Source organism: Patiria miniata, unplaced genomic scaffold (genome assembly GCF_015706575.1).
Source record: "Patiria miniata isolate m_02_andy unplaced genomic scaffold, ASM1570657v1 HiC_scaffold_27, whole genome shotgun sequence".
Lineage (NCBI taxonomy): Eukaryota > Metazoa > Echinodermata > Asteroidea > Valvatida > Asterinidae > Patiria > Patiria miniata.
The window spans coordinates 3,384,877-3,399,577 of record NW_024037066.1 but is presented as its reverse complement, the minus strand read 5'-3'; the positions used below and the strand labels follow the sequence as shown (position 1 = coordinate 3,399,577).

The 14,701-nt window shown below is 37.9% G+C and overlaps 1 protein-coding gene across 2 annotated transcripts in view; it reads right to left on the bottom strand.

Moving 5' to 3' along the window:
• The window catches only part of LOC119734154 (histone-lysine N-methyltransferase EHMT2-like), a 36,302-nt gene extending 35,140 nt beyond the window's left edge, over nt 1-1,162 (bottom strand). The window contains exons 1-2 of one of the 2 annotated variants that reach the window (XM_038207499.1): nt 1,065-1,156; nt 9-98 (exon numbers count right to left, since the gene is read on the bottom strand). In XM_038207499.1, the coding sequence (XP_038063427.1) occupies nt 9-98; nt 1,065-1,082 (108 nt within the window). In that variant the 5' untranslated portion in view covers nt 1,083-1,156. Of the gene's footprint in view, nt 1-8; nt 99-1,064 lie in introns of both variants that reach the window. The other variant, XM_038207500.1, reaches the window with a different exon arrangement.
• Nucleotides 1,163-14,701: the final 13,539 nt, after the last annotated feature.

The window sequence follows — 14,701 nt, the reverse complement described above, 5'->3', positions numbered from 1 at the left end:
TTTCTTACTTTCCTATCTTCACCACTCACTCCAACCTCATCAGTACAAAAGATATTACGGTCATCGGCATGCTGTTCTCTGACCTTTGACCCCACATCCTGTGGAGGGAAAGGGGACAAAATAATCAAAAGGAAACGTACGGGGATATTTTTGTTTGTTAATTGGACAGTCTAGCTCTCACATGATATATTACGAGGATAAAACTAATTTTGACCTTGACTGACGAGTTTGCTGTGTAATTACCATTGAGCATGTGCAGTTTCAGTTTTGTGATTATAATTACTTACTTTTGTTAAACTGCAAATTTAAGCATGATCTGATCACATAATACATGCAAACAGCGAAACATTTTCGACAAACAACATTAAATGCATGCACATGCAGAAATCACACCTGTGAACTGGTGTAGGCCTAATAATAATATTTATCTATGAAATGCAAACATGAAGGAAAATCCATGGAAAAAAAACAAAAAGAATTAAATTATCAGCCTATACTAACAATAATGCATGAAAACAACCTTTGTGTACAGATATTGTGCTACATTTATCATGACAACAATGTGCAAACATCTTTAAACTAGCCGGCACTATGCCAAACAACTGTACATAAACAGCGTGCACAAGACAAGTTCAAAAAGTTAACATGGTTAAGTTACAAGTTTACAACCACCGATGCAGTGCACAACATAAAAACCTACGATACTATCAAACGCAGAAGTGCACAAGGTGGCACTTTTTGTTTACTTTGATCACAGGTTCACCTGGAAAACACACAACGGGACAGCTCAATACAGAATGCGGGGAAATCCACAAACAATGGCGATATTTGCAGCCAATTTTGGGTGGTACGACCCGCTTGCAGTGCGTTCCACATTGTTTAGCCACCACAACGAGTTACGTACGGGGAGATTGGTGAATATTTAACACTTTCCACGACATACACGAACGAAATAACTACATCTTTTCACTCGACAAGCACCAATCTAGGGCTGTGCGGAACCATTTTGTGAACAGTTTCCCCAAAAGTGAGATTTCAGGCCATTTTTCGGTGAAGCAACCTACCTTCCAATCAGCCGCCATAGTGAAGATGAACTGCGCATGCGCAATACATTTCCCGTTCTTTCAGCATCAGTGGGTGCAGTGCGTTGTGTGCGTGTTGGCCGGACTATTTTATCTCCGTCGGACGCCTACAACTTTTTGCAACACCATGAGGAAATTTCTTAGATTTCGGTCTTCTAAGGCTCAAATTATTGTTCTGTCCTTCACAAAGTTACTTGAAATATATGTTAAATAATTGTACAATTTATCCGAAACGTACGCGCGTTAGTGGAAAGATGAGTTCCACATTTTCGTCCACAAAAATGTTTTTGGGAGACTAGTTCGACCTCTCCGCTCAGAGCTATTGAAATAGAATTTCGTGGTATCCAGGATGATCAGATTGAAGAACGATCTTTTATTTATTTTCAATGCTATTGTCGTGAATGTTTCTTGTTCAAAATTAACCCAATCCGTTATATTTCTTCAACTGCCCCTACCTCCATGATTATAACGTGTGTCTACGATCTTCTTCCCAGGCACACACTAGATTTTGACTTGAGACCCCAGGCCTTTAGGCCCGTCAATCTGGCATTAGTTTAGTCCTATTGTCATTCAAGCACTAATCAGGTTTTGTTTTTTAATCACATGTAAAATTTAAACTTTTGGTATATTTTTGCCCCGTTTAATATCACTTAGGCTGCCCCTTTATTCAGTAACGCTTGACTGCCTATATGCTTATATGACTGGCTTCCATGACCTCTCCTGTTATTTAAACGTTTTAGATGCGATTACAATCAGCTTCAGCTGTGTCGGTTAGTTGGTTTGGACACAAATCTGTGGAGGATACTGCCGTTAACTTAAGTTAGCAAAGGTATCAAAGGCCAACGCCAAGCCATGTAATGACGTACTCGCTCAGTGTACGCATCTGAGAAAGTTTTAGGACGGTACAAACTCGCACTGGTCGAGACTCCATCGCAGACAGTCTCCAACTATCTGCGATTGATTACCGGTTTGTCTCGACGTGCTTGCGTGCTTAAGATCTACATGGACTCATTGACCTTAGGCCTAATCCCAACTCGATGAAAAATATAATGCACTAGGCCTACAATGTATAGCAAAAGGAGCCATTATAGTTAATGATGTCTTGTTTATTGCATTCATAAGTGGATTCAGTTTAGTACGGTCACGTGGCAAGTTCGTAAATGTAAATGTGACATTGTTACGTCAAATAACGTCAGTCACATCACTTGCGTCACAGGTGGTGCGTATTGCACTGAAGATACTGTCATGGGCTCTCCACTAGACTCCGCCGAACAGAGAGTATGTTGTTCGGCAAAGGTTATTATGATTTCATGATTATATCTTGCATAGTAAAGGAAAATAATCGTGACTTAATTGGCATGATAATGAGGCGGAAAAAACAATTGCCTCTTGTGACGTCGACATTGTCTTTTGTACACAACAACGAACGAGGACGCATGGCGTCCGACCTAAAAAAAAGGCAAAACCGAGGGTGAGTCCATTTACTTTCAGTGCCCCCTTGAAAAAAAATGTGTGCACCCCGAGGTGCCCCCTAGATGTTTCATCCCAGTTACGCCCCTGCTCGTGCACTGGGGGTCACGTCCCGGCCCTGACCACGATAGCTAACAATAATTATTATTAAAAACCAAACTTGAAAGTTTCGCTTAATGTTATTTTAGAGCCAGGGGGAAGGTAAGAAGAAGTGGCAGACGGAAATCATCATGGGAGGGGAGGGGGTTGTTACAATATTGTTGATTTTCCCACTGGTATTTTGCCTGTATCACACAATGTGTATCGTGTGTCAATCACCTTATATTGATAAGAATTTCAGCAGTCACGTGACATACAAATCGAGATTAGACTTAATTACTGTAAGGGATCTGTTCCATTATATGTTACTTCGGCGTATATATAAACGTGTCTACATTGCAAACATTGAAGTAATATAGAGGTTGCAGAAGATATACATATAGAAAATGACACAATTGGTTTTTTTGACTTATCACGCTTCTTCCTGTGCAGGCCTACTTAATGAGAAAGTAGACTAGAACATGTTCGACCGCTTAATACCAACCTCAACTAAATTTCGATTCCCAATGATCATGGTATCCTTGAATTCACAATTCCACTAAGATTAGTCATTTTAATAGCTCAAGTACTGCAGCCTCTTCAATCCGAATGCACCGCAGTACCTTCCATAATGTATATAGGCCTTTATATGAAACAAGGGGATTTCCGTTTTCAAAGCAAACCTTGAACCCCAAATTGTTGATTAAAATGTGAATGCAAATGTGTAGGTGTTAGATTTACCGAGAGGACAAAACGTTTCGATTCTTGTTTAACGTGACCTTTATTCCATGCACAACCAAGGCAAACTTGCATGCATGTACAATGCATACACACAATAAGTGGTAGGCGTAATGTACGCTCCACGGTGAATTGTATAATGATTGTGCGCGTTTGCGGCAAAATGAACGTACACTGCGAAAAAAACACACACAGAACGTTGCTATATTTCTCCAATTAGAAAAGCACTTTAAAGTCATCTAGGTTCTGAAAATGGTTATGCTATAGTGTATGGTCACGGTACTACAGAATTTAATATGACTTCTTGTTTACTTTGACAATTTAGTCTTTACAAATAAGGTATCGCATGGTCAACTTCAATAGGCCTATAGGGCCTACCCGTTTCAGCTACTGCGACAATATCTCGTATTCTTCAATTCCCATAGCCTTCCTAAAATAGTATACAAAGCATCATAATATTTTAACCCAAGACCAAAGACGTCACTCAATCTCAGACCTAGACATCAAAATCGAAGTCTTTCTGGTGACATTACCTATCAAACGAAAGTGGTCCGTGACCAAACCAGTAATATTGATTTCGAAATATGTCCTTCAAACTTTTTGAATGAAACTCCCTGATAATCTAGAACCGGGCCAATTATGATGGGTAGGCTATTACAACTTGCAAAAGTCTCGACCATAATCACTTACAGGCATCATGCATCTGAAGAAGGGCAAGTCTATAATTTGCAGGGGACTCACAACCCTTAAGTTGTAGAGGCTATTTGTACTTTCAATGATATTTTGATAATCCATTCTTCGAGGTCTCCTTCATCATAAATACATGAGCTCACATCTAAATACAATCATCAGCACTCACTTTGCCACAGCCCTATACAGGAAACTCGCACGATATATCACGCACGGATGACGTCACAACGCGGGTGCATGACCGGCCAATCAGAACTGCCGCCTTGATATGGGCTAATCAATATCCGGCGCAGCACTCATGACTATGCCGATATCACTCCGCTTCTTTGTAAGCTGCTGACCATAGAACTCGTTAATATTACAGCTAGCTATATAGTTAAATGATTCTGAAAATAGTGTCTCCACTACTCCGATTTATGCACTGGTTTCGGAAAATAGCAAATTCCAGTCCATGACAGTGCAACTTAGTCGATTTTTCTTTGACAGACGTTCGACCATGAGGGCTATATGCGTACGTACCACTTGATCATAAACAGAAAATTATACCTCTAAACGGTCAGTCAATAAGTAATTTATAATCGTCAGTACCACTTAGAAAAAATCATGCGGTGATATACAATCTACAGAATGATAGGGGTTGAAAACTTGGTTTGCATGACTCAAAAATCCAGATGGTAGGCCTACCCCGTATCAAGCATATTTCGTGTTCCCCCTTAAATTGGGGTTTGACTAGTGAGGGGGTCACGGATAATAGCCATTGCCATCTAAGACGAACAACTATAGTTCATGTAAATTATTCCAGTATTATTGGAGGACTTTCTTGCGATGTACGATTGGCGTCAAGCAGTATCTTGCATCTTTCAGCAGTGTCAGGGGCCACTCATAGAACTAGTATATGCTAAAGTCCAATATTTGTTCAGCTAAAACGGGTTAATAAGCAACTGAAACATCATTATGATGTGCATTCGGCTTGTGTTTACTGAGAAGATTTACATGCTTAGCAGTGTTTTCTATTTAGCAGCTCATCCTGGCTTGAACGGTTTCACAGATGGTACATTCAAACAGTGTCAAATTCCGTACTTATAGAATTATATTTTATTAGTGGATAAATACGCGGTTTCCTTATAACGGGTATCGAATGGTTTACATGGCTGCTATACATTCAGTTCGCAGAAAGCTAGTGACCAAAATATCGGCGTCCGGACGGAAGTACGTACACTGTTCTTCATAATTTAATCGTCCGGCGTTGAAATCATTCGGTTTCCATTTCGATTCCAGGAGTGGTGCCGGGGAAATTATATAGTCGTTAACCACAGAAACAGCCTAGTTTGAGCAAGGAAAGTGCCTCAATTACCAATTATCATGGTCATTATTTTGTCAGGTATAATGGCTCAATAGCTTTGCTATCTGTAGAAATATGGAATCGTAATCTTAATGATAATGAATCTACTTGATAACCCGAATCTTCTTGTAATTTAGTGAACAAGGAAGTACATGAAACAATCACATAAAGAGTTGTGTAACACGTATACTTCGATGGAGTTGAAATGATTGGGCCTACAAAAAAAAGCAAAAGTGAAAAATTGAAAAGGCAGATTATCATCACTGACCTAATGAGTGTATACGTCAGGAAGGAAAAGAAAGCTATATCAAAGAGACCAGCTTGAGGTTGAGTGAATACAATATTTTATGGATGATAACCTATATTGAAAAGAACACTACTGCAGAGTTGTGCACGCGGGTCGCCTGGGTTTAAAAGGTCATGATACATTAAAGGACTATAGAGGATCATTTGCTTTCCATGCATTTTGTTCGTTTCCAATAATAACACCACTGAAAATCCGAAGAAGAACGTTCAAAACCTAACCTGTTGAAGTTTCAGCTCAGTGGATATTACACTTGTCGAGAAAACAGTGAAATACTCCTCGTAAACAATCAGGTTTAGAAGCTAAACATATTGTGTTCAATTCCTAAACATAGATGTCCAATTGCTAAACGCTATCCATCCTTACTCTAAACATGTTTAGTTATTAAACACAAACTGATAACACGAAAGTGTTAAAAAAATGTTAAATTGCCGAACTCATTTTGTTCGTTTCCGATATTAACACCACTGAAAATCCGAAGAAGAACGTTCAAAACCTAACCTGTTGAAGTTTCAGCTCGGTGGATAGTACACTTGTCGAGAAAACAGTGACAAACCACGCACAACCTTTTGATCACAAAACACAATTTCGTCCGTCAGAACTTTTTATTTCCAACGATCAATCAATATTGTTTGACTGATCGTTGGAAATCACCTACATTTCTTGATTTCTTCTAAATGACAGCAATTTCACGGGGTGTTCAGTACCAGTAAGATTTTTTAATCCAAGTAACGTTTTTGATAATAATTCCCTAGGATACTTTTGGGATGATAAATGCAAACTTTGATCCTACATGCCTTCAAAATCTTGATCGAAGCAGCGGGTATCTGATCGATGACATTTAGCTACTGTCTTCCTTTGAAGACCGAAGCTGTAGTAGGCCTACATGTTCTTTACAAAAAGTTTCTTATTATGTGTGGTTGTTGTTTTATGCTCTCGGCTTCTACTGTAAAGCGCAATGATCATTAGTGCGTCAGCCCTAAGGGCATGTTCTACGAAAACAGTTTCATAATTGGCGTCTAAGTAGGTCTCTGAAGACTTGGAACAAAAAAAACATAACCCCACGAGCCACAACGCAAGGCCTATTAAATTTAAACAAAAGGAACAAGGAAAAAGTTACAGGTCCTCGGCTCCGCCTAATACAGTAAACTTTGCAAATATTGCATGAGCTTTAGTTGGTGATGACGGCAATATGCCTATAATGTTTTTATGTCAGTTTCACTGTTCTGTTAATGCCCACTGCATTAGAAGTTTCAATGTTTTTGCACCACTATTTGTGCTCATTCAGGCCAGAGGTGTGGCGGGGGGGGGGGGGGGAATCGAACGACCTAACCGAACTGCTTTAGGTCCACTTGAGCGGTCCAGGACTGTCAAAACTTTTTAAAGGTTATTACTGGCCCACAATTCAAATCCATGCATTCAATATACGCCATTTCAGATCAGTTGCGGCATTGATCGTACACATTTCAGTTAAGAAAACCCTTTTTTAATGTACAAATATCCACCCACTACGCCCGCTACTAGTCATCCACGGCGCCAAGTCTCCAGTATATTGTCTGATAATGTCAAAGCATGCAGATTTATGCGATCTCGCGCCTCAGCCAATCGGAGTCGACTTTACTTTATCGTGACGCCATTTGATTGGTCAATTCGAATGTAGTGTTTTGTAATACAACATCCGGGCGCGTGTCACATAACATAATACAGAGCGCGCGACCAGCCTCTTTGTTGCTGTGTCTAGGGTATTTTTTTTATCCATGTCTATGACGCGACACCGGTGAATGACCGAAGACCCGATATAGAAAGCACCTGCTGATTGGTCAAAATCTAGAGGTCAAGATGCGGTTGTCTTTGCATAATTAATCAGCGAATCTGCTCAAATGTTGTAGACCACTGCTTTCGCCGTGGTCTATTACATAGACTAGCCCGCTACGGGTCTGCCATTTCAATAAACAGCTTCTGCCCCGAGACGACATTGTAATCTGTTAAAAAAATTCCACCAAAGCGTATGGCGGTAATATAAAACAGATTCCCGGATGCCATGATAACTCCCATGTTATTAATTGTCACCAGTGAAATGCTATACCATTAAACCGGAACGAATTCATATAAGACAGCTCCGTCAATTCAAAAGGATAACAAAATGTCAGAAATGAAATTCATATTCCACAGACTCTCACACGATCCTGACCTTGTACACAATTCATGGCGTTGTGCGAGGGAGTGGCATTATGCGCGGAAGAATAAAATGGAGTGCGCTCGTACAGTGTGTGGAAATACCGGTACTATTGTGTACGTGTATGGAAGGATATGGTAAAACTATTGTCTAGGTATTAGAAGTACTATTGTGCAGGTATTAAAATAATATTGTCCAGTCCATGTTTGAAAATATTATTGTCCAGGTATAGAAATGTCATTGTCCAGTTTTGAAAGTACCATTATCTATGTAGGCCTATGCAAATATAGTTTGTCCAGGTATGGAAAAATATTGACCAGGTATGGAAGTATATTATATTGTCCAGGTTTGAAAATAAAAATTATATATTGTCAAGGTATGGAAATACTGTTGTCAAGTTATGGAAATGTTGTTGTCTGGAAACACCATAATCCAGGCAGAAATATGGAAGGACTATTGTCCATGGTGTGGACATGCTACACTTTATAATGCATGTTTAGCAATTAAACACAATCTTGCTATCACTTTGTAAACATGAATAAATGATTAAGAGGCTGCCAACTGCTCACTGACTAGATTGACCTGAAACATACAAATCAACATTTTAGAGAGGCCTGATGTATTTCGTCTTTTAATAACAGACTTCTTCAGAGGCAAACAAATCAATACTCCTCGTAAACATGTTTAGAAGCTAAACATATTATGTGTTCAATTCCTAAACATAGATGTTCATTTGCTAAACGCTATCCATCCTTACTCTAAACATGTTTAGTTATTAAACACAAACTGATAACACGAAAGTGTTTAAAAAAATTTAAATTGCCGAACTCAGTTTTTGCAGTGTATCGTCTAGGTATTATGGAAATGCTACTTAATTGGTTGAAGCAGTTGATTGGGAAAGACAGACTGCTTACACTGGACTTGATCCAACGTGGTTGCTCGCAAGTCCCAAGGTAGTGCAGGTTATATTTCAACGACAGTTTTTAGTAAAAACAAAAGTTGGGGTAAACAGACATCTCTCCTCACTGATGTTCTGCCGGAAGAACTGTCATAATCTGTTAGAGAAGGGACAAGGGCCAAATGAGGTGGGACTCGAGCCCACGACCTCCTGCAAAAAGTGCAGAAATCACGACTACTGGACTACCAAGCGTGCAAGAGTTGGACGGCCGATGCGAATCCGGTTTACACGCGAAGACGGAAAACGTAAAACGTTGACGTCCCTGCTTCAAAACTAATAGATTATTGAGTTCCACTGATATCGCTGTTCAAATACCACACTCTGCTGCACCCGTCCAACCTTTTTATAAGAGTACATCAAAACATAAACATATTTGCAACCAAACCTTTAACTAAACCCACACAAACATCAAATACACAATACATGTACATAACTACATGATGTATAGTCTAAGGCACATACCAAATGGAATAAATGTTTTTTTTTTCATGTAATAAAAATTAAACAACCATGTCCTTCGAAAAAGTGTACATGTACAAGAGGAAGGGTTTGCTTCACAGCACAATGAACACATTCACACACAAAAATGACAACACACACCTTTTCAACATTTGGGCTGCGGGCCAACGAATTCGTTCATGCATGAGTCACGTGATCGTGCCATGTAATTTGTTAGGATAATGCGTTTCGAGAAAAAAAATCAGACTTTTGACCCCAGGTCAAGTGACAGTTGGGGCTGGGCTACTGATACTTTTGACAAAGTCTGGTTGAAATCGGTCAAAATACAGGGTGAGTAAAAAAAACACCAAAATGTCGGGACAATTGTTTTAGTGAATTTCCGAATGTAGCACTTTCAAAATCTAGGATATGAAAGCCCAATTCATAAGCTTTCTTTTAGTACCGTTTAAAGTTCTGTCCACGGATCACACAAAAGGTGTGTGTTCTTTCAGCAAAACGAAAACAAATCACATACTAGGGATGCGTGTCAATTGTTTTCGTTTTGCTGAAAGAACGCACACCTTTTGTGTGATCCGTGGACAGAACTCTAAAATTCCGTAACTTGAAAAGTACATAAGTGATTTGAATGATTCTTACACAAACAGAAAGCTTATGAATTGGGCTTTCATATCCTAGTTTTTCAAAGTGCTACATGTAGAACTTCACTAAAACAATGGTCCCGACATTTGGGTTTCAATCAACTATAACGACACAAAATGTTTCCTCAGTATCCCACATGACCGATCACTCACTGAAGATCGATCGCAAGTTTTTATTCAACAAATATTAATCAAAACTCCACCTTACAATATTAATTTAGTAATCGTTAACCAATATTCAAACTAATTACGTGCAACGTAGTTTTCAGATAACTATGTACATGGACGGAAACACGCGTTCTATTGTCTACTAGTTTTCATCTATCTGAAGGGCTCAAATTGGCGACAGTGGCTTAAAATAAACAGAGTACTTCTTAAATGATGATGGGTGATTTTCAGTGTCCGTTTTCCTTCGCAACTTTTCGTTCATCCATGTTTCATTGTATTTAAAGGGTCTTTATCAATGCGTATATCAGTAAATGATCAGTGTTGCACAGCTGAATTTTTTACATTTCTATCAAAATATAAATAACTTGGGAACACAGTATGCAAATTCCGTGAAATTGTCCCTGTTGCTAGTCAAAAGCATGTACTTTATCCCTATGTAATTTTTTATTAAATGGAGTGAGCCACAATTTTTTTTTAAATATACTTTTTTTGACTCGCCCTGTAGACACAGATAATAATGATAACTTTTGTTCTATCAGGTAAATGTTCCTGCCAAGTATGGGGCTTTCTCGTATAATCTTGAAAGCTTACACAGTCTTTTGCAATACATTGAAATTTGGTGATAAGATGCATATATAATGATTAGATGTTGGACAAAAAAACATTTTCATGAAAATGGTCTGAAGTCGTTTTTCCAAATAGCTGCTACCTAGCATTATATGACACATGAGGAAGCCTGAAGAATACACAGCTTCCACATCAAAAGTGTAAATTAATTCAATTATTCAAACACTCAATTAATATTTACAATTAATACAACATTTGTTGGTACAACATACATTGTACTTGTCCATTATTGACCCTGGCAGAAATGTACGAAAAATATATACTTTGACCTTCTTATCAATAAGAGTTGCATAGTTTATGAATACGCTCACGGATTTACAGGTACGGAAAACGCTTAAAAAGCGACACTGTCCGACCTATATAATTAAAGAGTACGAATGGCTGAAAGTGCATAGGGTAATTTTTGTTTGGTTTGAAGCAACAAAATTGCTCAAAATCTTTCATTAGGATGCATAACAGCTAACTTGTTTCAGCTCAACGGACACTATACACTTTCAGGAACATAATGCACATTTTTGGCGTCTCATAACACACTGTAAAAAAAAACCCTCAGTGTTTTCTTCCGAACGATTCTATTTCAGGTTAAATAATTCCACAGGGTTTTTGTTATCATCCCTCTATTCACTTGAGCAAGGCTTTTTTCATTAAGTCGTTAGGTCTGTTTCCAGGTACATTGTAAGTACAAATATCCCTACGTGCCTTTAACCGCACAGTTTTGGGTTTGAAAGTAAACAAAGATAATAATTGTAATATTGCAGTATCGATGCAAAATATTTTAAATCCTTGATATTTCCAGGCGTTCCAAGGCTCTGCACATATCAGAGTAATGCAGCAAGCTTTATTTTGTATCGTTATTTTTAAGGATTTTGTGAAATATTCTAAAAGATTTCAGAGGATACAAATAACCTCAAATGAGATTTACAAAACAAAACACATCGTATAGTTACTGTTGTGAAAAAATGAATACATATGCACATGTTCACACCAAATTTTACCTGCCCCAATTTTCAAATAACAAATCTATGAAAAGGAAGCTTTTCATAGATTTATTATTTGAAAATTGGGGCATGTTGCCCCAATTTTGTCATGTACAAATACCGGGTCTTGAAATTAATGCTCAGAGTGGGAGTTTGGTAAGCTATTAAGGAAGGCTCTTAGAAACTGTTAAGTTGGTTAGAATGAATCAAAAGCATAATCATAATAATTATTTGTCACAAAATTAATTTGTTTGTGTTAGTTAATATATTACAAACATGTACCAGCCACACTGAACACCAATACATGTATAAACAACACACACTGAAATTTATATCATCAGAAATTACTTTCATTTTCAACTGCATGTTGCTATTAAGGTATGGAGGGATAAAACGATAACACATCAAAAAATGCCTGGTTTATTTTGAACGTGTAGTTGGTGTTCTATTTGGCACGTGTAGTTCATGTTTTTATTTATAACATGTAGTTTGTGTTGCTATTTTGAACATGTAGTTATTTTATCGCATGGGAACCAGTCTATTTTGACGCCTGAAGTGGTGTGTGCGAGTCACTGTAGATATTAGGTAGAAATATCGTTCTCTCCAAATTCCAAATGTTTATAGTTTGATCTCATTTTACCACCCGTGCCAAGTGCAAGCAAAGCGTTGTTTTTTTCTGAGAAATCCAGTCGATTTTTCCTATAAAAATATTGATGGTGAACAGCTGTTGCGGCCATCGCTATCATGATAAACTTGCGACCAATGAAAAACGGCAAATTTCACAAGCGTCACTCATGATATTCATTAACATATGAAGTCTATGAACCGCCTACTCTAAATAAACAAAACCGTGGCATCGACTGGTCCTTTCTATACTGATTTTAGAAAGCATCGTCGGAAATGTTTCACTCAGAATTTTTAAAAATCAAATGTGTTGCATTTTACCAGCACTACTTCATTCATCGAGAATACTCTATTACTATTTGGTGCTCCAATGTCTGAGTAAAAACCCCAAAATTACATATTTAAATAAAGATGTTATCACAATGAAATTAACAAGTAATTAATTAAAGGGCCCATGCAATGTAATTATTTTTGATGCAATCCTTGAAAAGCCACCTTTGTGTCCCATCCCATTCAACTTCATATTCAATTTTCGTTTTGCCATTTTCAAGGGTACTACTTGGGTGCCTTTTTGGTTTTTATGCTAATACAAATTTCCATATTCATGAGCGAAAGTGTGATGTCATTCCAGGCAGAAACCTCAATGTTAACAGCTATTTCAGCACCAGAAGTTGGCAGAATAATATTATTGATATTCTGCTGTCGTAAATGTTCTTTTCTTTGGTGATTCGTTGATGTGGCAGTAAGCCAATGAGCAAACGTTTCTCACAATTGTTTTTAATAAGCACATTTTTGGGTTCACAAGTTGAACAGAGAACCCCTAAACTGACCAGTGCCTTCTAGAAATGACATCACAGCAACAGCACCCTCAGTTGTCCGGAAAAGCATGGACAATTTTTAAATGTTTAAAGAAGTGCACTTGTCAATAAAATTAACCAAAAAGGGTTGCCAAATAGTTTTCATACATTTAAGAGGAGTAGAAAGGTATACAAAATGTGTTCCTAATAAAAATCCATCTCACGGATCCTTTAAGTTTGTTCTATCGTCAAAGCACCCACATTGTATTATAAAATTAAGTACATTGTACATAAGCACCACACTTTTCAAACCACCTATATTCTACGACTGTATTCTACATTGTGCATATTAAAGCTATAGTCCATCATTTGCAGCCATCCGAAAAGTAACTGGCGTAATTATTGTTAAAAAACATACTTGGTTGAAATATAGTAAGTGGACTAAACTCCCTGTGAAATGATTCTTTCTGGCAAGCTGTCATTTTGAAGTAATCAACGAAAGAGGCCTTTCCAACCGTGCTTCTTAAGACGCACCGTAGGAAATTAAAATTAGTAGTTTGTTTTGTTATTTGGCGAAGCGCGCGCAAGCATTGGCACGACGCACGTGCGCTTGCTATAATTTGTCAGATCAGTGCGCGACATCGCATATAGCTGCAATTCAAAACAATTCAAAACATGATTCAGCAACTTTTGATTTGAAATTGAGATCCTAGAATGCTGTTTTTCTTGAAATATACAGCTGAAGCTGAGCTGAAACTGAGCTGAAACTTCATCAGGTTAGTTGTTCAGTATCCTTCATTAGATTTTGAACACTTTTGTTGCTTCAAATGAACAAAATGCACAAATTACAAATGATGGACTATATCTTTAAAGTCAAGTGTATGAATTAATAATACCTTTGTTTACAAAAACCATCAACTAGTTTTCCATGATCTGAATGTTATTTTAATAAAATCTAGCATATTAAAGCACTTTTTAGATGTCAGACGAAGCTGCTATCAGAATAATACATCAGCTGCTACAAGATTTGCATAGATTATGAATTTCAAAAAAATCTACATACTACACACTTTTTTACACTCACAAGAAATTAAACTTACCCGCTTTATACCAGAATACTTTAGTTGACATGTGCTTTCAGCCACAATTTCTTTGTACATGTGTACATGTAAATAAAGTTTCGTGACAAACAAACCACGCTATTAATCGCTTGACCAATAACACACATGATGGCTGAAAATCACAGAAAACGTCTTGCACCAAAAATAGTATTGAGGGTTTGCGGTAACACCACGAAGACGATCAGAGTTGTGCACTCTGAAGACGATCAGAGCACACTGATCGGAACGTCGAGTTCACGACCAACTGGTTCTTTCTAGAACCGCACATCTTCTCAAAACAGATTCTTCCACATGGTGTTACCGCAAACTCTCACTAGTACTTTACACTACCGCCATGCAAAGTTTCAAATCTTAATTACCAAATATATTAACATGCAGACAAGAAAAACACTCCAGAAAAGAGGTAAAGAACGATTATAGGTTGGGGGGGGGGGAAATACAGTAATATGGAT